The 24,002-nt window shown below is 40.6% G+C and overlaps 2 protein-coding genes and 1 long non-coding RNA gene across 5 annotated transcripts; 1 reads left to right on the plus strand and 2 right to left on the minus strand.

Annotated features, from left to right (window-relative positions):
* Nucleotides 1-1,397: 1,397 nt before the first annotated feature.
* On the minus strand, nucleotides 1,398-14,716 carry ampd3b (adenosine monophosphate deaminase 3b). The gene is made up of 16 exons (XM_058075681.2): nucleotides 14,619-14,716; nucleotides 11,330-11,393; nucleotides 7,287-7,509; nucleotides 5,915-6,089; nucleotides 5,477-5,642; nucleotides 5,161-5,380; nucleotides 4,903-5,032; nucleotides 4,622-4,816; nucleotides 4,422-4,553; nucleotides 4,162-4,325; nucleotides 3,804-3,930; nucleotides 3,534-3,697; nucleotides 3,341-3,461; nucleotides 3,106-3,279; nucleotides 2,922-3,032; nucleotides 1,398-2,601 (listed from the first exon to the last, which is right to left on the minus strand). Exons 1-16 carry the CDS (start codon nucleotides 14,628-14,630, stop codon nucleotides 2,428-2,430), a joined length of 2,352 nt encoding a protein of 783 aa, XP_057931664.2. The 5' UTR covers nucleotides 14,631-14,716; the 3' UTR covers nucleotides 1,398-2,427.
* LOC131131209 (uncharacterized) lies at nucleotides 4,618-24,002 on the plus strand. Its single transcript, XR_013627421.1, has 4 exons — nucleotides 4,618-4,744; nucleotides 22,930-23,045; nucleotides 23,111-23,177; nucleotides 23,275-24,002. It is a non-coding gene; the product is annotated as an uncharacterized LOC131131209 (long non-coding RNA).
* Nucleotides 18,515-23,467, minus strand: admb (adrenomedullin b). 3 transcript variants are annotated; one of them, XM_058075691.2, is made up of 5 exons: nucleotides 23,362-23,467; nucleotides 22,914-23,030; nucleotides 20,912-21,022; nucleotides 19,694-19,835; nucleotides 18,515-19,357 (listed from the first exon to the last, which is right to left on the minus strand). In XM_058075691.2, exons 2-5 carry the CDS (start codon nucleotides 23,015-23,017, stop codon nucleotides 19,262-19,264), a joined length of 453 nt encoding a protein of 150 aa, XP_057931674.1. In that variant the 5' UTR covers nucleotides 23,018-23,030; nucleotides 23,362-23,467; the 3' UTR covers nucleotides 18,515-19,261. The 3 variants fall into 3 exon arrangements, with proteins under 3 accessions (XP_057931674.1, XP_057931673.1, XP_057931672.1); XM_058075690.2 differs by having other exon boundaries at nucleotides 19,231-19,357; nucleotides 19,440-19,835; XM_058075689.2 differs by having other exon boundaries at nucleotides 19,237-19,835.

Here is a 24,002-nt window from a genome sequence, read left to right on the forward strand (position 1 = left end):
TTTCACATCTGAAAGCCTACTACTTTTCTGAGACACATTTTGGGTAAAAATCACCTGGAGGCTTTGTATTTATTTGAATGTGCATAACTATAATCCAGCCACACAAATAGTTATGAAACTTGTACTTGTAAATTCCATGTTCACTTCAGTGAAGAGGTAAAAATGTGCCAATATGTCGATGTACAGTATATCAGTGGCTGACGATAATTCACTGGTTCAATTTATAGTAATTCTGCATCAAAAAATAATAAAATATATATATATAAATATATATATTGCATGGTGAGATCAGGTTAAAGTTTGACATGAGCACTGATAAATAGTTAAGTCATCCTCATACTTACAGGTACATCTAAAGAAATTAGAATATCATGAAAAAGTTCAATATTTGCTGGTTCAAAAGTTTACTGGCCAGTCAAGCACAGTAACACCATGTCATTTAGCCAGATTTTGGTACTTTTGGTCGTGTGGGCAGGTGGCAAGTCCTTCTAGAAAATGAAATGGCCATCTCAATAAAGCTTGTCAGGAGGAGGAGTATTCTAGAATGTCCTGGTAAATGGCTGTGTTGACTGTGCACTTCAGGAAACGCATTGGACCAACACCAGCAGATGACATGGCTTCCCAAATCATCACTGACTGGGGAAAGTTCACACTGGACTTCAAGCAACATGGATTCTGTGCCTTTCATCCTTGCTCCAGATTCTGGGACCTTTTCTCCTTAGCCCAGGTAAGACGTTTCTGACATTGTCTCTGGGTCATTATTGGCTGTAGCCCATGTCTAGGATTCGTCTCTACGTAATAGCTCTTGAGTCCAGCTTCAGTCGACTCCTAGTTTCCCCAAAATCGTGAATGGATATTGGTTGACAATCCTCTGAAGGCTGCGGTCATCCCTTTTCTGGTGCATCTTGTCCTATTGTCCTTATTCCTTCCAACTTATTAACTTCCAACTTTCCATTAATATGCTTGGATACAACACTCTGAACAACCAGCTTCTTTAGCAATGACCTTTTGTGGCTTTCACCCCTTGTGGAGGCTGCCAATGATTGTCTTCTGGACAAGTCCAGACGAAAGGCCTTTTCTTAGCCTTTTTTTTAATGAATATATATATACCTTTTGTTGTGTTGTTTTATCGCTTCACTGTAGGTTTTATGCTTTCTTTGTTGCACTTTGAGATTTCTGTAATGTAAAGTGCAATATAAATAAAATTTATTATTATTATTATTAAGTCAAGTCAGCAGTCTTCCCCATTATTGTATAGCCATGTGACCCAGAGTGAGAGGTCATTTAAAGGCCCAGGATACCTTTGCAGGTATATTGGGTTAATCAGTTGATTAGGGTGTGACAGCATGACTTTCCACAATTTACCGGTAGGTTTTTCACAATATTCTAATTTTGTCAGACACAATCATCAAAATCTCAAGAAATACATTTTTGAAATGTTTCACATTATGAAAGGAGTGACAAAAAATATATTCATTTTTCATGATATTCCATTTTTTTTACACACCTGTATCTTTTATTCCACTCTGATGTTAGCATACTTCCCTTTGAATCAATATGACTTGAATGGACATGATTTAAACTTCACTTTTCTGTCCACTCAGGATGTCTATGGTTTAAGTCTGCTTATTAATATCATTCCAAATTGAAGAGAAAAGTTTAACAATCATGATAAAGCGGAATGCGTCCAAATGTTTGTTTACCATGATGTCTGTTATAAGTAGAACATTGTGTAACATTTGTTTTATTGTTGTATGAGCAACAAGCGGTAGGTTTTGTAAATATCACCTACTGCATGTGTGGGTGTGTTTCCTGTGATTTACTAGTGTCCCTGAATGCAACTTGTGTGGGAGGAGTTAGTATGTGATGCACCTGAATGCTCATTTTAGAAAAAAGCTTGAGCATCACTGACAGCAGTTTGCTGGTTTTGATCCTGCCTGTTGAGTATGAAGTGTCCATTTTCTGACTGGAATCTTTCCATGGTGTCCCAACTTTAGAAAAACCACTACCTCCTTCTTAATAGTCTCTAAAATACAGAAATACACACAACCGTCAATAAAGCCTCATTTTCGAATCTCCACTGCACCAATATAAATGAAATATTCAAGGTGAAACACTCTTAATGCACAGTAATGATTCAAACCTACTTATTTGTTGGTATGATGCACATAGCACAAGGAACAACTTGCTGTTTTGTCTCCTTCCTGCTGCAGTCTCCTGTGAAGCGTTCAGGCGCACTCGTAATTTTGAGTGCTTTATTATTATTATTATTTACATAACTCCTATGGCAATTGTTGTACAGGGTACGCATACCCCACTTTTGGGAACCACTGCAGTATATGAAACCCACCCCAAATTCATGAGAAAATGTACAAATTACCATCAAACAACGTGACCCATTTTGGTCCCTCCTGTTGTTGATTCCAGTCACTCAGCTGGACTAGTGGCATCTGTTTTAACGGCATCCACTAAAAAACTGAGCTCGTTGCACAGCGTCTCATGGCGGTAGGCCAAGCGGATTTGTGCCACATTTGTGCGTCGTATGTCGTTTCCCTCTGGGCCGTCCTGCAGGTAGTTGGAACCCAGAAAATGTTTCTTCTCCTGGAGGTGGGACAGGGACACGTATGGACAGGACTGATATTTAAAACATTTCCCTGTATTAATCACTCATTTGTTGTATACAGTGTAATATTATGTATGCCTGAAGAGGGGAGTCTAATGTAATAATTAAAACAGTCGATCTGAAATCGAAGGAGAACATAAATGTCATGCTAACAGGGGGGTTTGGAGGGGAGTCGCAAAAATGTGTCTCAAAAATAGGCATTTGTCATGTTGTCTTTTGACTGCCAGCAGTTAGAAACATGAATTCTTGGCATAATAAATGAACAGAACTAGAAGAGTCCACGATGGCTTTGGCTCACCTGGTGTGACAGGCCGCTCTGCAGCACACTGTTCCTGGCGATCTCGCACAAATCACAAGTGCTTAGTTTCCACAACTGAGCTGCGATGGCATACTCCTCCATCAAGGCTTCCTGTCAAGGTTTGAGCACTACTTCAACATGTCTTTTTATGAGGCCATGGTGTCGGGTCGGGTGTGGGTCTGACCTTTGTGTAGTGGAACTGCATCGGGTCGTCAGTTGACAGCGACACACATAGACCTTTCTGAAGGAACTCCCTCAGTGGATTTTTGGAATACTGCAGGAACAGGCTGTTGTTGCTCAGTGGCGACATGGCGATGGGGACCTGCGCCAGATAGTAGAGGTACTGCAACACTGGACTCTGGTGGATAGAACAACAGCAAGTTAGGAGGTGCCATCAACATTTTGGTCTGCAGCTTCACCTTTTTGAGGTTGAGGCCATGGGATATGTTGTCTGCTGTTAGGAAGGCAGACACCAAGTGGGTGATGGAGCCAGCCTCGCCACAGTGGGGACGGAACTGGAAGGTGTTCAGTCCACGCTCCCTGTGATGGGACAAAGAGCACTTGTAAATCCAGACAGCTATCACGAAGTCAGTATCAGTCAACAGGACTCACTTGCGCAAGTTGTTGAGCACCATGATGTTGGCATACATGTAGAACAAGTAGTAGGTATAAGGAGGGTTGTCATCTGTGGTCCATGACTCAGGCTTTGGACTTTTGTAAGAGAATAAGTGGTCGCTGTGTTTGGATTCATCATCCACACTGTCAAATCCTGTCACCTGCAAAAGATAGAGAATGGAGTGGAAGAACACCTTCCTATACCAAAGAACTGAACACTACTAAGCATGTGTTCCACTGTTGCCACGCTTGTTGCAATGTACTTACATATTTTAGAAAAACATGAATTGCTGGGTGCTTCTGTGGGTTGATTGTAGCTTCAAAGATGGGGAGGAAAATGTGCTCCAGCATCTTGGCAAAGTGTGGTATCAGCTTCTTTGACCTGAAAATGTCACTGCAAGACGAAGAAATTAGCTCATCTTCATGCTCAGCCACCAACGCGTAAGATAATAAACTTTTAAAAACTGCACATAGAAAACAGCATCACAATTCACACATTCAGAAACACAATCTGAATTCTAAGCAAGAAAATAGTTATTCATTTTCCTTTTTCTTAACCGTGTCGCCCTACTGCTGTGCTAGAGTTTAGAATTAAGCGATTGATTATTCTTCCACCTGCCCTTACTAGATTCGAGGGACTTGGATCATCCATCTCATGTTGGGTGAGTGGACTTTATGCTGGATGAACCAGCTAGCGAGTCCCTCCCACTCGCTGGCAGAGCGTCCATAAATTGACAAACGAGGCTCGGCGTGTTGGTACTTGCTCTCTTCCAGCTCCTTGGCTACTTCCTTAGGGAGATAAATAATACATTGACAACCTCTGCCCTTCAAATGACCATATAAGGTCATATTAGGTCGTAATGTGTCTTAGCACTGTAGACACACCTTGATGAGACGTGCAAAGTACTCTCCTCTGATGTAGTTGTCTGATTTCAGGTAAATCTCCCGCAGTTCACTGGCTCCTACGGGGTTGTACTTGGAGTTGAACTTGTCAAAGCGATGAAATGTTTGCCTCCCCTGCAGAGGTCAAAGGGCATGGAGTGTCAGTGATGTGAAGGCTACTATAGCATTGACATTTCTCTTACAGCGTGCACATCCAGCGAGTCCACGGTGAGGTCGTAGGGGTCCATGTGGAGGTTGTTAAAGACTTGCTCCAGAGTTATCTTTTGCCCGGCCTTCTCCAGAACCACCCGATCCTTCTCTGTTTGGTAAGTGGTCTTGATGAACTTCAACAAGTGCTTCTGGTTCATGCAGGCAGCAGCGTGTATGTGAGTGTCCACCTTTGTTTGACACAAGCTGTTATTTCACTGGTATTAGCACACTGGTATTACAAGACTTTTTTGCTTTTTTTGAAATACCAACCCACCTTTCTGACATTGTAGAAGTCTCTGTGAGGAACACTTTTCAGCTCCTTCAGCTCGGCCATTTCATTCAACATTTCATGAAGGTAGAACTTTGAGGCCAAAAAGTTTAAGCGTCTATGACAGTAGGTCTTCCTGTAACAGGGCAGGACAAAATGCAGTGATACAGCAACTTAGCTCCTCTTTACAGCATTTTTAGCCAATGTACTGCCTGGATTAGCTTGTATATATTCATGTACTTACATGAGATTTCATGTACTTACGTTGGGCCATCAGCAATCATGGCCAGGACATGGCTTAGGTCGATGGCAAAGGTCTCAAAGTCTGGGTAAGGGAGTCTGTGAGGCTGTTGCTGTTTCAGTGCCTCAGCATTGTCGTAAACATGAAAGATGCCATCCTTCATCTGCAGCTCATAGTTAAGGTTCTCAGGAAGTCCTTCCATGGAATATGGGTCCTCGCCTTCATGAGGGAAAGGCCAGATGTCTACAGAATGGAAGGAGATGAAGATTGATAGTAATTCAGTCTGAACCATTGTCTCGTATCATTAAACCCTGGGTGAAGGGTCAACAATGCTCCCACCTGGCAGGACCTCATCTTCCTCTCGCCACTTCTCCCCCTCAGTGTTGCGGAGGAAGCGGGCAATGGTCCTAGGAAAGCGGTGGTAGGCCAGCCGGGAGTACTTCTCTCTGATGAACAGAGCTCTCAGTAGGCTCTTGGCCGCTTGTTCGTAATCCTCAACTGTGATCTGGAACCATGATAGAGATGTCACGTCATATCTGGGAACTTGGGAGTGGGTGGATTGATGTAAATATTAAGAGTATCAAAACCAGGGGTGGTGTTTGTATCAGATCAATCATAGCATGATCAATATCTTGACTTTATTTTGCTCCAACTATTGCATGCAGTAAAACTGGGAAGAAGGTAGTAAATGTACATTAATGCCACATGCAGTACTATAAGATAAGATTGTGTAGGTGAACCTCACATTGGTCTTTTGATTGTGTTTGTGGTCTTTACCCCTGCACAGTAGTCTCCACTGATGGTAACTCTCTGGAAGTCTGGGAAGCTCTCTGAAAAGACCGGCTCAGGTGTGGTCGGGGAGAGCATGGGCGAATGAGCTGATAGGCTCCAGTCACTGGTGGGAATCTGTAGGGAGAGGGACTGGGAGCGCTTCATCATGAAATTCTTCTTCCTGATGACAGAAAGGATGGGACAGGTGTCACACTAAGGGTGTACTCACACCAGGAAAATTGTACCATGCCCGGTGTGTGAGCACAGTGAATCATGTCCAGGCATGTTTTTTTTGGCACGATTGAAAGATGTGGTCTCATGTCTGGCGCAATTCCATGCACACAGACATGATCACACACCATTTAGTGGAGTCATAGAATGACTAATGTGATTACTCCATGTATATTCTTTATGATAACAGACACTATTCATGATAGTAATACAATTCAAACCCACAGCATTTGCTCATTCATGGCTACATCTGTGTGTGTAATAAAGAATGTAATGAATGTGATTGCTGATCGCAGAAACTTGTACAAAACCTAAAAATCATGTAAACTATCCACAAAATCAGAAATTGCAGTACAATGGAAACAAAAACATTTCATTAATGCGATTGTTTCTCTTGCCAGCAATTAATAACAACGGCAACCTTCCACAAAATATATAATCAACTCTCAATAAGCCTGGAGATATTCCACAACACCTGTACAGCGGATGAGTGGAGGCCTCATAGCTAGGAGACCCAAGTTCGATTCCACCCTCGGGCATCTCTGTGTGGAGTTTGCATGTTCTTTCCATGCAAACATTCCAAAAGTTGCATGCTGGTTAATTGGCGACTCCAAATAGTCCATAGGTATGAATGTGAGTGTGTATGGTTGTTTGTCTATATGTGCCCTGTGATTGGCTGGCGACCAGTCTTGGGTGTACTCCACCTCTCGCCCAAAGACAGCTGGGATAGGCTCCAGCACCCTTGTGAGGATAAGCGGTAGAAAACAAATGAATGAATATTCCACAATATCATGGAAATTGTAGTATTAAAATAGAATAGAATGTGTCATTTTATTAATGCACTTGATGCTCTTGCAAGTAGTTAATGACATTAAATGAAATTAATTGTCAAAACAACTCAAAATATAAGATGGAAATAATCCAGTCCAATTGCAAAACAGTAAAGTGGAATGTGTCATTTAATTAATGCACTCGATGCTCTCACAAGTAATTACTGACAAAGGTGCCATTGCCTGAAACAAATAATCGTAATAAGACTAAAAATAATCCACCTAATGGAGAGAGGATTTAATTGATGTCTAGCACAGTACCAATGGCTCAGTTGGAATACCCCCCAAAACACTTTGTGAACGATTTGTGATCACACCTTTTCACTGTCTCCTTGGACTGCTGTTCAGCCAGCTCTTTCTGCAGGGCACGCTCCCTGTCCTCTCGCAGGCCGATGGGGCAGTCCTCCGGCACAGTGAACAAAGCCATGGCGTCCTTGGTGTCCTCCTCCTTCAGGGCCGAGGCGTACACCTTCTCTGCCAGCAGACGGACCTTCTCGTCCACCTCGCTCATTGATATTCTCGGGAAGAGCCGTGGCATCTCTGCTGAAAAGGTTTGCTTGGTTTAGTTGCCACTGAGTTGAAATATTCCAACCATTACAGTGGAAAAAACATATACTTGAAGTGGCAGTGAGGTGAACTTGAGCCACCAGTTGGAGGTTGAGGTCAGCAAGCACACACCAGTAAACATATGCTGTTGAGAGGCCAGTTTGTGTTTCACTGGCGTGTGCGTCTTCTGCCGACGTGTGCGGCACATTACAGTAAACAAAAACACAACCTTGCAACCCTTCTGGTATGGTCACCCTCTCTTTGACCACACAGCTTGCAGAAAAGATATGCAAATTCAGATACTTCCTGTTTTTGTCCTGTATAGCACAGTACAGTTCCCCCTCATTAGTTGCTACAACATTTATGCTTTTCTTCCTCTTTACAGCTACATCTTTGCAGTGCACTGACCTAAGGGTCAGGCTAAAATGTGAATGTAAGGGATGCTTAGCATTAGTCAATGTTATGTTAGCTTAGTAAATCGTACAACCGCTGTGTCAAGCACTGGGCCTTCTGCTGTCAATCAAATGTATCTTTGAAATGTACACATTTCACATTTTACCAGAATTCACAGACAAAAACAAGTCACAGGATTCCCAGCTTGTGACTGAAGTAGAAAAATAGGAATTAAACATTCCATAGTTTGGGTTCTCAGGACCTTTTGGCAAGACTGTGGTTATTTCTCCCAAGCCAATTGTCTCACAGAACCCTTGAGATTGACTTCAGCTCTGTTTTTAGTATGACTACATAAGGGATGGCATATGTTTTATTGGACCAGCTCCATGTGCTTGAGATCGCAGATCAGACCTGGGCCTGTTCAGCACGAAATAGGGTTTGCAATATTATTTTCAAATTACAGTATGTGATTTATTCCAATGGTTTCTGTATTCTATATGGTTTCTTGATTGTGTTGCGGAAATAAATGCAAAATCCCCAATCCTTTATTTATGTACAGTCTGGGTGCCTTATTCAGTAAAAACTCAGTTTTTGAGGTCTGCCATTACATTTTAAGCATTACAGTCACTGCAGTTGGAACATTGCTCCCTCCTTTTTGTAGGCACAATAATAGTAACGATAATCGTAATAACACGGGTTACTGTTGCAGTCATAACAAACTAAAACTCAACTCTGAACTCCCAACTCTGAAAGCCATTTCAACCTGTTTAGTTCTGGATGGGGGCTGTTTAGTGTTTGTATCCGACACAATTGAGCCATTGATTTAGAAATGACATTGACATCGAAAATGTTATTCCTGCCATAACTACAAAAATATTCCATTTATAACGAAGAAATGCTACTTTGCGGAAATTCACTTTGGTGGTCAGGCCTGCAAGTAATGAACAGTAATAAATGAGGGATTATTAGTTTTTTTATTGTTGTCGTATGACATACTTTTTTAGAAAAGGAAGGAAAAAAATCCATGTGGAGGGATCCAGGCCCAATTTTTTAACACAATCTAGTTCTCAAGTCAAAATACTGTACATTCAATAATGTACATTCATGCACCACGCTTCCTTCAATTTGTATGTATGCGGCCCTTGATGGAAAACGTTGGGACACCCCTGCGCTTAAATCTTTGTCTCCCCTCCCTGTGTAATTAACATCTTCCAGTATGTCGTACGAATGTTGCTATCGGTCAAGTTCTCCGTCTCTCAGTGTTGAAGTGATTTACGAATCAGCTACCAGGCAGCATATTCTCCCCCCAATGTATTCATCAAAAACTCAGACGGTGCTAACATGTAACTCTATCCATGTGAGACGTGGCTACACGTGCCCCCATGTTGGGGCACTGTCACTGCCTACATGCCTCTAGAGGCGGCACGTGCAAACCCAACCCAGTGCAGCAGCTGAGCGCTTGACCTTGACCTACATCCCAAAACATCAGAAACCTGACCTACACAAAGCAGCAGGAGTTAGTGAGGTAACTTCGTGTTGTCTTGAAGCAATGGAAGCACAACGGATTCGGCGCTACCCACAAGAAAGTGTAGTTATGTTGTGTTTCTTTGTTGTAAGCATCACAATTACTCATACAGCCACTATGCCAAGCGGTGTCAAGTGAATGTAGTAATGAATATTCCATTCTGAATATGCAGACTTGGCTTCTGTTTGCTAATGGTTTTAATTATTTGGATCATGCTCAACAATTGTACACCACATGTCTACACAATTCAACAAAAGTATGAAAAAGCAGAGCTTATTTAATCCTATGATTTATTATTGTGTGAAGCCGCTCCATAGGAGTCCACCACTCAATACAAAGGTTCGGAAAACTTGCATTATAGGTCCTCTAAGCTCTGAGTGTGACTTAAGGTTTGACAAACCGAAACAGACGCTAACCAAATCCATTTTGTTTTCATTTTTTAAATTGCATTTTTCATTTTCCAGGAAATCATAGAAATTCAATTAATACATTCCAGAAAACCAAAAACACATTTTCATAGTTTTACACTGACCTGCAGAAAACAATTCCTAATGCATATTAATACATATAGTAAATGATGAATGAAAGGGACATTTAAGGTTACTTTTGCCTTCACTGAAGACCTGATTCTTGACATGACTATTCCCAAAGACACTTTGTGGCAGTGAGATCAACACAGAAACCACCTTCCTATTTTGCCATGAGTTGCTTCTTGAATTTAATAAGCCAAAATGGAGTCAACAAAAGTTGTAAGTGCCACCATTTGATAAAGAAGGAAGAAAGAAACATTTAGTTCACCAAATACTGTAACAAAGGTGGCGTCCATGTTCATCTCTCTGCCACATGGCGTTTTTAGCAACAGTGATCTTTGTCAGTAACTTGTAATCTTTATTTGTTCATTTCATTCTTTTAGCAACTTTAAATACAAAATGAGCGTATATAAAGTGGATGCAGTGGCATCGTAGCCCAGTTCCGTAGAGACTTATCAGTCTCTCTTACCTTCTGTATTGATTTGGGCCATGTTAAGTCTGTCCCTTTGTCGAGCTCAACTGTCATGTAGTTTGCTTCAGCCTCTTCTAGTTGTTGTGTTCAAAATGCTTCTTCGTAGTGTGGCTCCTGATGCTGTGCCGCTCTAATTGCTCCGTGTATGAGATCAGGTTGCTGCTAGCTAGTTGTTGTCATTTGGAGTGGCCATCCTCTATCTCTATTTTAGGCTGTTGTTAGCGTCATGGCAACAGGGGCTGCTAATTCAGGCTGCCTTGTCACAACTGGCTGCTGATAGGGGGGGCTCTCCAGGTAACATTAAAAGTGTGGGAAAGTACAGTTTAGCAATAATGTACTTTGATTTTAGCTTATGGTTTTAAATCTGCAATTTCGACTTTTAAATAGAACAAGATTATTGTGGTAAAACTCGACTAGTATTTGTCATCAGATTTCTCATTAGTTTCGGAATTCCCACATTGCACACATTAAGTGAGGGACATTAATTAAGTGAGGGAGTCGTGCATCTACCCATGACTCACAGGCCGATGTCAGCGGCAGATGAAAAAATGTCAATATGAACCGATATCACATTTGTATATTCATAATATACAGTCGGTCGGACGATATACCTGTATATTTACACAAAACCTAAGCAATTTGTTTCCTGTTTGCATTGGATTTCACGAAAAACAATAAATACACCTTTTTTATTATTGTGAGGTGTTTATGCACTCATTTATATTCAGAGCACCCTGCTAGCTTGTCACTTCTTATACAGTAGACCAGTGGAAAAGAATGTTGACTCTGCTCCAGCATTATAAATAGACACTGTCAACAGGCTGCTGGAAATGTATCAGTCAAAATGAAGGCATAAACAAATAAGTGGAGATGTTTGTGTGGAGGTGTGCTCACCTCTTCCAAGGCAAGGTGTGGACTGTTGCTTGCAAAGGGCTGCTTCTCTTCTCCTCATTTTGTCCTGTGGTAGCATGGACAAAAGACACGAATGGGTTTTATTTGCAGGATTTGGACATTGGGAGACAGCCCTGACACCTTATATAAGGTGGTATTGGTTATTGAACAAAATCAGCAGAATAATACATGGTCAGGCAAAATGACCTGACACATTTGTAGGTTAAATAACAGGCAAATAAAGTAAAGAAACAAAAAAGTGTTTTTATGCCATTCTGTTTCAATGTGTTTTAAAAATTAAATCAGCTCTGGCGGTGCGAGGTCGGCTGGTTGATTTCCGTTTCAATGCAGATCCAGTAGCTCTGAAGTCATAACAAGATGGTGTTTCAAGCTGGTACAGGATCATGTCTACCAAGATTGAAGTGCAAACGGAACGCTCGTTGTGTTGCAGTTACACATTTGTTTGTTTTGATAAATGTTTCCACAATGAAAGCACGATGCCCCAATTCATGGCAGCAACCGAAAAAAAAACACGAAAAACAATGGCATTATATGAACTTTTCGGAAAAAAAATGTGTTTCTTTACTTTATTTGCCTTTTATTTAACCTACAAATGTGACAGATCATTTTACCTGACCCTTCTTGCTTGAGAAGAAATTTGATCAATTGAGGTGTGTTGTAAGTGTGTGTGTGTGTGTGAAATATTGGTGAATATTAAATGTTAGTGAATGACAACATAAATAAACCTAAAATAAAGTGCAAAAGTGATTGCCCCATCACCCTAATAACTGGTTGGGCCACACTTACAGTAGCAGCAACAACTGCAATCAAGCGTTGCAGCAACAATAACTATATGGCAACAAGCCATATACTGTGGATGAATTTTGGCCCACTCATATTTGCACAGTGGAGGGTTTTCCAGCATGAAGTGCATTTTTAAGGTCATGCCCCATCATCTCAATAGGAATCAGGTCAGGACTTTGACCAGGCCACTCCAAAGTCTTCATTTTGTTTTTCTTCAGCCATTCATATGTGGACTTCCTGTGTTCATTTCAACTTGAGTTCACAAACAGATGGCCAGACATTATCCTTCAGGATTTTTTGTTAGACAGCAGAATTCATGGTTCCATTTATCACAGCAAGTCTTCCCTGAAGCAGCAAAACAGCCCCAGACCATCACACTACCACCACCATTGTTATGGTATGATGTTCTTTTTCTGAAATGCAGCCTGACTTTTACAACAGATGTAAAGGGACACACCTTCTAAAATGTTCAACTTTTGTTTCATCAGACCACAGAGTATTTTCCTTAACGTCTTGGGAATCATCAATATGTTTTCTGGCAAAATTGAAACAGAAAATAGAAAGACTCAAAATAATCCATCAAGTCAACAACATGGCACTCTCGCTTCCATAGTACATTCATACAGTCGCTTCTCCCACGAGCTGATAAATGATAATGATGTGTAGGCAGGGATCCTTGCTGGTGGCGTCGGCCATCGGGTCAAGACTCACTTTGGCCAGTTCAATGTGAGTCCTTTAAAAATGGCAGTGTTTGTTTGTGATCCCCAAGTAAAATTTAAATAATCATTCTAACTATGACTGAAAATCACAATGAAATTGTACAGCACAGGGTGCATTCATGTTGTTTGTACATTGTATGGATTTTGTCAAAAGCAAACAGGTTCCGGGCAGTATGCTTAGTCATGATGGTACAAGTCATGTACTGTATATACAGTGTTCACTAGTGGTACTATCTTTAGAAGGCCACTCTGTGGTGGACATTCCTTTAAAGGCATGTCTTTACTGGCTGATTCTTTGAGGAAATGCCTGCATTTCACTTCCCATGCTGATAGTGGAATGTACGCTTTGCTCCTCCTTGTCCCACCAATGATGCCTTTGTGTACTCTCGACTTAATACACGTGCATATCTCACATTTGAAGAGGCCATTTGCAGTTTCACTGTTGTTTCTACACACTTAAGAACTGTCAGCCCAGCTCATTGATCATCAATACAATCAAAATCAAAGTGATTGAGTCACTAGGACAGTTTTAATGTACTTCTTCCTCCGCAGCAACAGAACATCACATGACGTTGTCATCAAGGCTCATCAAAGGGCTACTTAAAAACTAAATTGCAGTTGAACAATATATACCTCACAGCCGTGGTGTTCAAAGGGTGGCCCAGGAATCATTTCTTTCTTTAATTAATGAGATATATTATGAATTTGTACACTAAATTCCTTTGCCACCTGTACACTCCTGAACAGAATTTTAAAGTAAAGTGAAGTAAAGTTTTGTTCGAAATAAACAAAATAAAAAGACACAAATACAAAAAAATAAAGAAAATGTTTTTGAGGGGACCATTTTTTGGCAAACAAGTGAAATAGGCTGTTCATCAACTGATCAAAAGTCCAAGACTGCAGCCTTTAAAAGCCAAAATCTTGGCTAAAATGATCCTGATGACAAAGGCAAAAAAGTTTTCTCTCATTGAGCAGCATAAGCAAGGCCTCTCGCAGCAGGTTGGTCATTCTTAATAGTCCAGTGGTAGTTCCAAAAAATGTCACCAGCCCTGAGCTAGAGGATGCAATTGGTTGTCCGTCAAGACACGGGACAAACCTCGGCCTAAATGAAGGTTGTTACTGATGCAGTCCAATAGTAGGGTTCAATCCTCCATCCTTGGACAAGCGACGCCCCAGTTGCTTCTGCAATATTTCTTGTATTTTCTCACAGGCAGATTGTAGTAGTAATCAGTTTTATGTTCATGTTCAATGAACTACAGTTCTTATGATGCGCACCGTTCCAGGAAGTAGTGAATTAGTTCAAAGTAGTCTGAAATACCTTTGTATCACATATTTGAATTTGTCATATGCAGTGATCATGTTTTGAGCGGACAAATCTTAAGTGATTTTAATCAAATGTAGAAATTCTACTGCGATCTGCTTGGACATTAAGTCCGCCGCAGCAATCCTGCAAAAAAGCACCCGCCAAGGGACAAGTGACAGTGCAAGTATAAAGCACTTATGTGTAATATCATTCAAAGTAGCAATACCATAAATCATAGTCTCCTATTATTGAAAAACATCATTATGATATTATACACACAATGACAGTGTCTGCAGCTAATTGATCACCAATTTGTATGATTTATAAGACAATCAAAAGCACTTTACAACAGAAAGAAATCAAATCAAATTACACAATAAAGTATTAAAAGCAGTTTTGTAGAGATGAGTTTTTAACAGTTTTTTTTCTTACAGTTTTGAGAACAGGATGAAAACAGTGTACTTACGCAGAAAGACATCAATGATGACAGCACACAGTACAGTACACACACACTTCAATCCTCACTGTTTTAGAGGAAGTTTAGCAGGAAGCTTCTATTTGCACCATTACCTCAAGAGAATTAAGGCCACTCCCCCTAGAGACCACTCCCCTTCAGTTTGTTCAGTATGTCATTCCTTCAGGTCCTTGTTTTGGAGGCCAGAGCAGATAATAATGGCAAGTTATTGTGACATTAATGTGTACTAATATTAGTGAAATCAAATTGAATAAGGGACACAACATTTTAAAGTGGAATAACAAATATTCTCCTACGGTAACAGCAACCTTGCCCCCTTCCTACATATAATATGCTTGTTCTTCATTCCAATAACAAAAAAACAACAACGTTGTTTCCTTTCATCATCTCATCGATATTCAGTAGGATTGCTTTTAATCAACCACAATCAACGACTCTTGTTATTTATTATTTCTCCAGTTATTTACAATCATTTGGCTCAATATGCAATGCAGTATATTAGGTTTTTTTAATGACAAAAGCTTTGTAAGTAATTATCATTTCTGCAACAGAGCTTTAACACTGCCATCAAAAAAACATAAACAAAAATATGCTTACTGATGGTATTGTTTTAAATAATGGCCCATAGTTCCAAAATTGATATCCTTTTACAATAATTTGATGTAATTATCGCTGTACTTGCACATCAGCAAAGAGATTTCTCCTACTTATTATTATATATAAAAAAGTATTTATATCTACAATTAAATGCGATTAATTCTGACTTAACTATGGACAAAATGTGATTAATCACGATCAAATATTTAAATTGTTGGCAGCCCTAATGCTAAGTAATACTAACCGTATTTTGCTGCATATATTGGTCCTTTGAAGCATGACCGGAACTTCCTTCCCGGGAAAATTGATTTCACATAGCTACACCTAGCATTAACTTTTCCAAAAACAAAAACACAAGAGCAGTAGTGGCAGCTCCAATATATAAAACTTTACCTTTCCATAGTGGTCTAAGGTATTATAAGTGTGGTGCTCATGGGCTGCGCGGGTGATGAGTGTGATAAAGCTAGTCACTGGCCGGCTAGTCCCGAGCCGGTGTGGTGTGGCAAGGTGTCAATACGCCAATTCAATACGCCACATACTTCGATCGTCTCTAGCTTGGTTAATATGCACGTCACATGTTTTTTGGAGTTTTTTTCAGAATGCTATATAAGCAGAATAAGTGCTGCTTTTTAACTGTTTTTATATATTTAGAATACACCAAAATGAGCGAGGCATACTGTATTCACTGTATGCTTTAAATGTGTTTGATCTTTTAGTCACAAAATCCTTCCTGAGGAGTTTGTTTTCAATACGTGGTCAGGCTGACCTCGTAGACCCATCCAAGATGTGTCAAGATGATCTCCATTTTGAGTCACAGTTACACAATTCCATGAACACATTGACCTAACATTGTCATGTGATTTCACATGATTGAGGCATTTTAGAACAGATTCCACTGTTTTACTGGATTTTCTTGCTTTTAGCTTTTGTGCTTCTTTGAGGTTTACAGCTTTGACATGGCGGGTGGGGGACATTGACACAAACGCACGCAAGCAAACATGCAAACACTTGGTGTCGCCAACTACTTTGTGATCACTTTTCTATAGTTCCATTTTGGGTGTACACATACACGTACAGTGAAGAAAATAAGTATTTGAACACCCTGCTATTTTGCTATTTCTCCCACTTAGAAATCATGGAGGGGTCTGAAATTTTCATCGTAGGTGCATGTCCACTGTGAGAGAGATAAACTAAAAAGAAAAATCCAGAAATCACAATGCATGATTTTTTAACAATTTATTTGTGTGATACAGCTGCAAATAAGTATTTGAACACCTGTGTATCATCTAGAATTCTGACCCTGAAAGACCTGTTAGTCTGCCCATTAGAAGTCCACCTGCACTCCATGTATCATCCTGAATCAGATGCACCTGTTTGAGGTCGTTAGCTGCATAAAGACACCTGTCCACCCCATACAATCAGTAAGACTTTAACTTGTAACATGGCGAAGACCAAAGAGCTGTCCAAAGACACCAGAGACAAAATTGTACACCTCCACAAGGCTGGAAAGGGCTACGGAGCAATTACCAAGCAGCTTGGTGAAAAAAGGTCCACTGTTGGAGCTATCATTAGAAAATGGAAGAAGCTAAACATGACGGTCAATCTCAATCGGAGTGGAGCCCCATGCAAGATATCACCTCGTGGGGTCTCAATGATTCTAAGAAAGGTGAGGAATCAGCCCAGAACTACACAACAGGACTTGGTCAATGACCTGAAAAGAGCTGGGACCACCGTTTCCAAGGTTACTGTAGGTAATACACTAAGACGTCATGATGTGAAATCATGCATGGCACGAAAGGTTCCCCTGCTTAAACCAGCACATGTCAAGGCCCGTCTTAAGTTTGCATATGACCATTTGGATGATACAGAGGAGTCATGGGAGAAAGTTTTATGGTCAGATGAGACCAAAATAGAACTTTTTGGTCATAATTCCAATAAGCGTGTTTGGAGGAAGAAGAATGAAGAGTACAATCCGAAGAACACCATCCCTACTGTGAAGCATGGGGGTGGTAGCATCATGCTTTGGGGGTGTTTTTCTGCACATGGGACAGGACGAGTGCACTGCATTAAAGAGAGGATGACTGGGGCCGTGTATTGTGAGATTTTGGGGAACAACCTCCTTCCCTCTGTCAGAGCATTGAAGATGGGTCGTGGCTGGGTCTTCCAACACGACAACGACCCGAAGCACACAGCCAGGAAAACCAAGGAGTGGCTCCGTAAGAAGCATATCAAGGTTCTAGCATGGCCCAGCCAGTCTCCAGACCTGAACCCAATCGAAAATCTTTGGAGGGAGCTCAAACTCCGTGTTTCTCAGCGACAGCCCAGAAACCTGACTGATCTAGAGAAGATCTGTGTGGAGGAGTGGGCCAAGATCCCTCCTGCAGTGTGTGCAAACCTGGTGAAAAACTACAGGAAACGTTTGACCTCTGTAATAGCAAACAAAGGCTACTGTACCAAATATTAACATTCATTTTCTCAGGTGTTCAAATACTTATTAGCAGCTGTATCACACAAATAAATTGTTAAAAAATCATGCATTGTGATTTCTGGATTTTTCTTTTTAGTTTATCTCTCTCACAGTGGACATGCACCTACGATGAAAATTTCAGACCCCTCCATGATTTCTAAGTGGGAGAAATAGCAAAATAGCAGGGTGTTCAAATACTTATTTTCTTCACTGTACATAGCGTGTGTATATGCTTGAAATGAATTAATGCATTAATGTGATAGCATTAATTAAATGCCATTGCTCCTCCACTCAGGGTAGTCAATGAGAAATTGTAAACATGACCAAATTGTATATTCATTCATTCATTTTCTACCGCTTTTCCTCACGAGGGTCGCGGGGGTGCTGGAGCCTATCCCGGTTATCTTCGGGCGAGAGGCAGGGTACACCCTGGACTGGTCGCCAGCCAATCACAGGGCACATATAGACAAACAACCATTCACACTCACATTCTTACCTATGGACAATTTGGAGCCGGCAATTAACCTAGCATGTTTTTGCAATGTGGGAGGAAACCGGAGTACCCGGAGAAAACCCACACATGCACGGGGAGAACATGCAAACTCCACACAGAGATGGCCGAGGGTGGATTTGAACCCTGGTCTCCTAGCTGTGAGGTCTGCGCGCTAACCACTCGGCCGCCGTACCTCCCAAATTGTATATAGAAAAAACAATTTAAATAACATTTGAGTACCTTTTTGGCACAAAGCTATTGTCTTGCTTATATTATTGTAATGAAGGACACAATGAGTTCAGTAATAGATCGCCATGTTGCAATATTTATAGTTTATTAATAGTTTATTTCTGGGACATCTTCTCTAAAACAAACAAGATATGGATCATTGGTAGCTTTTACTGCTGGTACACAAGAAAGTAAAAAAGTGTATTACATTCAAATACAGAGGCAGTTTGACCCCAGGAAGCTGCATGTATGCACCATGCCACTAGATGACAGCACAATACTTTCTTAAGCTGGGGTGTCCAAACTATTTCCACAAAGAAAAAGTATTGTGTTATTTGTTATTCATATAAATTCAGTCAGCTTTCACTCTTTACATTGTGTCTTATTCCTCTATTTTACCCTTATCGCTGTTTTTTTCATTTGTTAAATTTTATTTTCGAAACATGCAGCGGCAAATGACCCTCAGGCCACAGTTTGGACACCATTGCCTTAAAGATTCTCCATCATTTGCTGCAGCAATGAAAGCCGCTCTTCACCTTGCCTTGGTGAGAGCTCCCACATATAATTTATTTCCCATAAACATCACATTCAGTGAGCGCACCAACAAGAGAGGAGGACAAAAGTGGACACTTCATTAGGTACAGCTGAGAAATATAATGCCATCTAATGTGAGTGTCAGCTTGGATACATTAAAATACTTCACTGAAGTTACAGGCAGGAAGTGGTGTAATATGTATTTGGGCTAAAATATCTGTAAATATGAAGCCATACATGATTAAAAATAAGTTGATATACTACACTCAGTACATACACAATTTTATCAATTCCACTTCAAGAGCAGTTCATCCATCATTTTGTTGCTTTGCTGGGGAGGGTTTGTGCTCCAGTTCTAAAAATGCCATCTGGCCCTGCTCCTGTAAGTTCCATCTTGCCCTCTTTTGGAAGCTGAGGAAGACACAGACATTGTGGTCAAGTCCCACAGGTCTGATGAGGCTCATCCAAAAAATCAGCAGCTAAGCATGCTCACACTGTCTTTGACGCTTGTGCCGGCGGGTGGAGCCAACCGAGCGTCTACTACAGTCGTCCTAATAAGTGAGAGAACTTGTCTTCATCTGCGGTGAGCAGACACACACAGCAAGGGTTCTCCTCTATGTTCTCAGGCCTGGTCTGAGGCCTCGGGGTGGTCTCGGTGCTCCTTCTGAGCCTGTGGCCCGTCCTTAGCTGACTCGCGTCCCGGAGTGAACGGCGACGCCGGCCATAACCCGATGAGCCAATTTTTACCTCTGGGGCGCTGACCACTCTTTGGTCGAAGTCGTGGATCTGGTGCAGACGGTGGATCAGGTCGTGATAGGCACACGTAAACAGGAAGCAACCAGACGTTTTGGACAATGTGGAGCGCCTTCGTCGGATGTTGGGCAACAGGCTGGAATAAGACGTTTGTCTTTATGTTAGAGAAACAACATCTAATGATATCCAATATGAGAGCAGTATCATAGTTTTCCTAAATTATGGTATTGGTAATGGTAAAGTGGTACATTGTACAGTGGAACCTCATTTTTTGTCATTAATTTGTTCCAAACGGACTGATGAAAACCGAAATCAATATGATACAAACACGCAGAAATATGAACACAAAACAATTCATTGATGAATTTGTACAAACTTAACTTGAAAGAGTGGATGTGTAGAGCTACATACTTTCTCGCTTGAACTTTATTGTTATTGTTTATTTCAACAGCAGATACAGTCATCGTTACACACACTAGCCTGGCTACTTTTTGTGATGTGTCTTCCTTAAACCGTTCCCCCTGCAAAGTACTGTTATCTAGGAACCTTGACATGACAATCATATCTTTACGTGTCAGATGTCGTTTTCAGAATTCAATAGTGTTTGTCACCTTTAAGGTCTGCCACTTGCAACTTTCTTTGGCATAATGGTTGGTAATGGTTGGAAAGCAGGGTGTGCAATGCTTATTAGGAGGAATAAATTGGACAGAAACAGAGTTGTTCATCATTCTGTGTTTAATAAAGCACACAGACACGCATAATAAAGATGAGTAAAGGATTCTCTAGTCAGTTTCCAGCCAGGGAATCCTTTACTCTCAAAGAACCACCATCTTTCACAAAGACTAAGTCACCAAATTGTGGATGCACTGTTTGGCCGTATGATTATGAAAACAGCAGACACAAACCAAGACATATTTTTGACAACCATAGTCATCAAAAATTTAATTCTGGCACATGAACTTTGAGGTTCCACTGTATATTTTGGAAAATGGTCATGTTGAAATGACAAGTCTCGAGTCATGACAAGTGTCAAATATTTAAACGCATAGTGTAAATTAATTATCTATAATAGGTGTAGGATTATATAAGTCATGCTTCTTCCATGTAATGTTCCTGTTCCATATTCGGACATGTCAAGCCTGTCCGAATATGACAAATATGTTTGCGAATCAGTAGTACCGGTAGTACAATGCCAGAAGTTTGATGACATACCTGGAGGATGGTGACTTTTCCACTTGTGCGTCCCCACCCTGCTGTGATGGTCGAATGTGGACATCACCAGCCGCCTCTCTCGTCATCTGACTCAGTAGACGCACTTTCAACCTGACACACAGGAAGCCACTTCTTAACTAGGGAAGCAAAGAGCTGAAACTGATTGAAGGCTCTGGATGACAAGCCCTTTACCATTGTTGCTGATACAAGCTTTTTCGGATAGTAAACCCTTTCGAGCCACTCTTATTATGTTGCGTTCAAAGTACTGATGCCAGGATCTACAGATACAGTTTGTATATTGTGTTTGTATTATGGAGAATGTCGTCATGTTTGAATGGTTTGAATTGGTTGAGGAATTTGAACTAGTAGTAGAAATTGGAAGCACCCGGTAGTAACATTTCTTAATGTCAAAAGGAATTTGTGTTTGGAAAATGTGTCTAGGATGTGGATAATAAATAACCTGAATGACCCGTAAGATGAAGATTTGGATGTTGGAATTGTTTGAATTGAGTGAGAAATGTGGAAATCATAAGAATTCTCAAGATAAATGGAGTTGTGTTACAGAAAATGGGAAATTCTGGGAGAATTTTAATGCCATAGGAAGTGCAACAGAGCCTTTGTCCCAATCATCGATGCTTACTGAGCTGTTTAATCTGCAAAATAAATATAAAACGAAAGGGTGCGAAATGATGCGTGCTCACAGACAGTGTCACTAGCTACAGTACATTGCAAAATAAATGCAACCTTTCAATATGTTTGAAAAGGCAACATTTTGGGAAATGTGACTAATGTTTGACAGACAGTACGACTGCCACAAACAGCAAGTTTAACAATATACTACATAACTGTAGTTAAAGTGTTTTTTATTGGAGGGGCTTTTTTTCTTAACAGAAAGAGGGTATATTTTATATAGGTTAATGTTGTGATTTTTATTTAAGTGCAGTTTTTGCTAAAGGAGGTCTTTTATTTTGGGGGATTTTTGTTTGTTTGTTGAATTGATTATGTTTGTTTAATTTATTTAAAAGCTCTTGACATTCCACTTACAATGTTAAAAACTGAGAAATGAAAAATGAAACTGAAAAATGAGATACTAAAGATTATTGCTTTTGATACAATGTACTCTCATTATTTTGCCATATAATTAATGAATAAAACAGTCTATGAAAATGTTGTCCATAATAATAATCGTATAAAAATAGTTAATAACACATGTCGCCTTTTTCCTTTATTCTTCATCTGTCCAACGATCAAATTTCTTTGCCGCTTATCCTCACGAGGGTCGCAAGGGTATGCTGGAGCCTATCCCAGCTGACTTTGGGCGAGAGGCGGTGTACACCCTGGACTAGCTTTTTTCTTCTTTTTGACAGAAAATGTGTGCAATTCTTTTAAACATCAGTATTATGTTGTCTTTCTGTTTTTTTTCTGCTCTGCTAACACGAGCTAACAGGAAATCACATGTATTTAACATATGTTTATGCTCTGCTGAGTGGATGAATTAATATGACTGCCAAGATGGAGGATTATACTCAAATTATACTCACCAGGATGTGATCAGACTTTTGCAACAAAGTATTAGAACTTTTTCTGGAGAAGACAAAGCTGCATGTACTCTGTATAAAAATTAGAGGTAAAAATACAAATGTTTTTAAATTTATGAAAAACAATAAATAGATGGGTTTAAGAAGTATCTGAATTTTTTTTAACCAAAGTGATTGTTTGGTTCGTTTTCCTGTTCATGAGCAACCTGTGCAACCAGTGCCTTACCAGCTATGAACCTCACCGCACGTCATTGCAAAAATGTGATGGCTCTAAATGAGAGTTTGACATCTCTGCTCTACAGCACTCAATGACAACTTTAATAAATGAGCACATAAATAATTTAGCGTCCTATTTTTTTTATCCTCCACCGTGCATCATTGTGTTCATCACAATTCATCAACAATTTAAAATACCTTCATCAGCTAAAACACATGTCTACTTTTGTCATAAAAAAGTTGAATACCTTTTCTTCATTCCAGTGCTGAGCTCTGTGGTGGCGCTCCTCACCAGTGGCAGCACCGCCGTCAACACACAGCAGCAGAGGAGCGTCTGCAAACCTAATCTCATGTTGATGGGACTCCTGAAAGTGATGAAGGTGGGATGTTAACAATTTTAACTTGACAGGTGGGGATTCCTTTAACAGGTTTATTTTGTTAACAGCCTTAACACAGCTTAGTTTGGCAGGCATTCTTTTAACAGGTCTTAAAAAGGGCCTTCCTTTGAGAAGGTTAGTGTTGTCAAACTTGTCTTTATTGTTCTTGGTTTAACAGAGTAGTGTATATTATGTCATTGGCAAAATGAACCTTTTTTTGGCTGAATTTGAGGATGCACACCAAACCATGCAAGGTGGTGAAGTGAGCAGTCCGACCAGGTCAACATTGGAATCTGAACTAAGAAAAGAAGTCACTTACCCGACTCACTCTTCCTGCAAATGCGATGAAGACAATGGATGTCCGTGTTGTTGTGTACTCTTTAGCTGTCCTTACGATCAGTGGAGGTCTGACGTGTACACTAAGGACATGGGAGGCTTTATAGAAGCCGGGAGGGGGGAGCTGTACCTGAATGCCAGAGCCAGGGGGAGGGACTGTGGGACAGTTCATGTCAAGCCATCCACCCCACATGGAGACACACCACATGTGCATACAGTGGTGTGAAAACGTGTTTGCCCCCTCCTGATTTTTTTGCCACAATGTTTCAGATCACCAAACAAATTTATATATATTAGTAAAGGACAACACAAATGGACACAAAATCCAAACCTACATGGCCCTGTGTGGAAAACAGATTGTCCCCTGTTAAAACAGAACTTTACTGAGGTTAACTGAGATCTATAAGTCTGAAAAAGGTTATAAAGTCATTCATAAAGCTTTGGGACTCTAGCGAACCACAGTGAGAGCCATTATCCACAAATGGGGAACCTTCCCAGGAGTGGCCGGCCAACCAAAATTATCCCAATAGTGCGGAGACGACTCATCCAAGTGGTTGTAAAAGACCTCACAATAACATCCACAGAACCACAGGCCTCACTTGCCTCAGTGTTTAGGTCAGTGTT

The sequence above is a fragment of the Doryrhamphus excisus genome, linkage group LG1 (assembly GCF_037039965.1).
Source record: "Doryrhamphus excisus strain RoL-2023G ecotype Guam linkage group LG1, RoL_Dexc_Guam_v1.1, whole genome shotgun sequence".
Lineage (NCBI taxonomy): Eukaryota > Metazoa > Chordata > Actinopteri > Syngnathiformes > Syngnathidae > Doryrhamphus > Doryrhamphus excisus.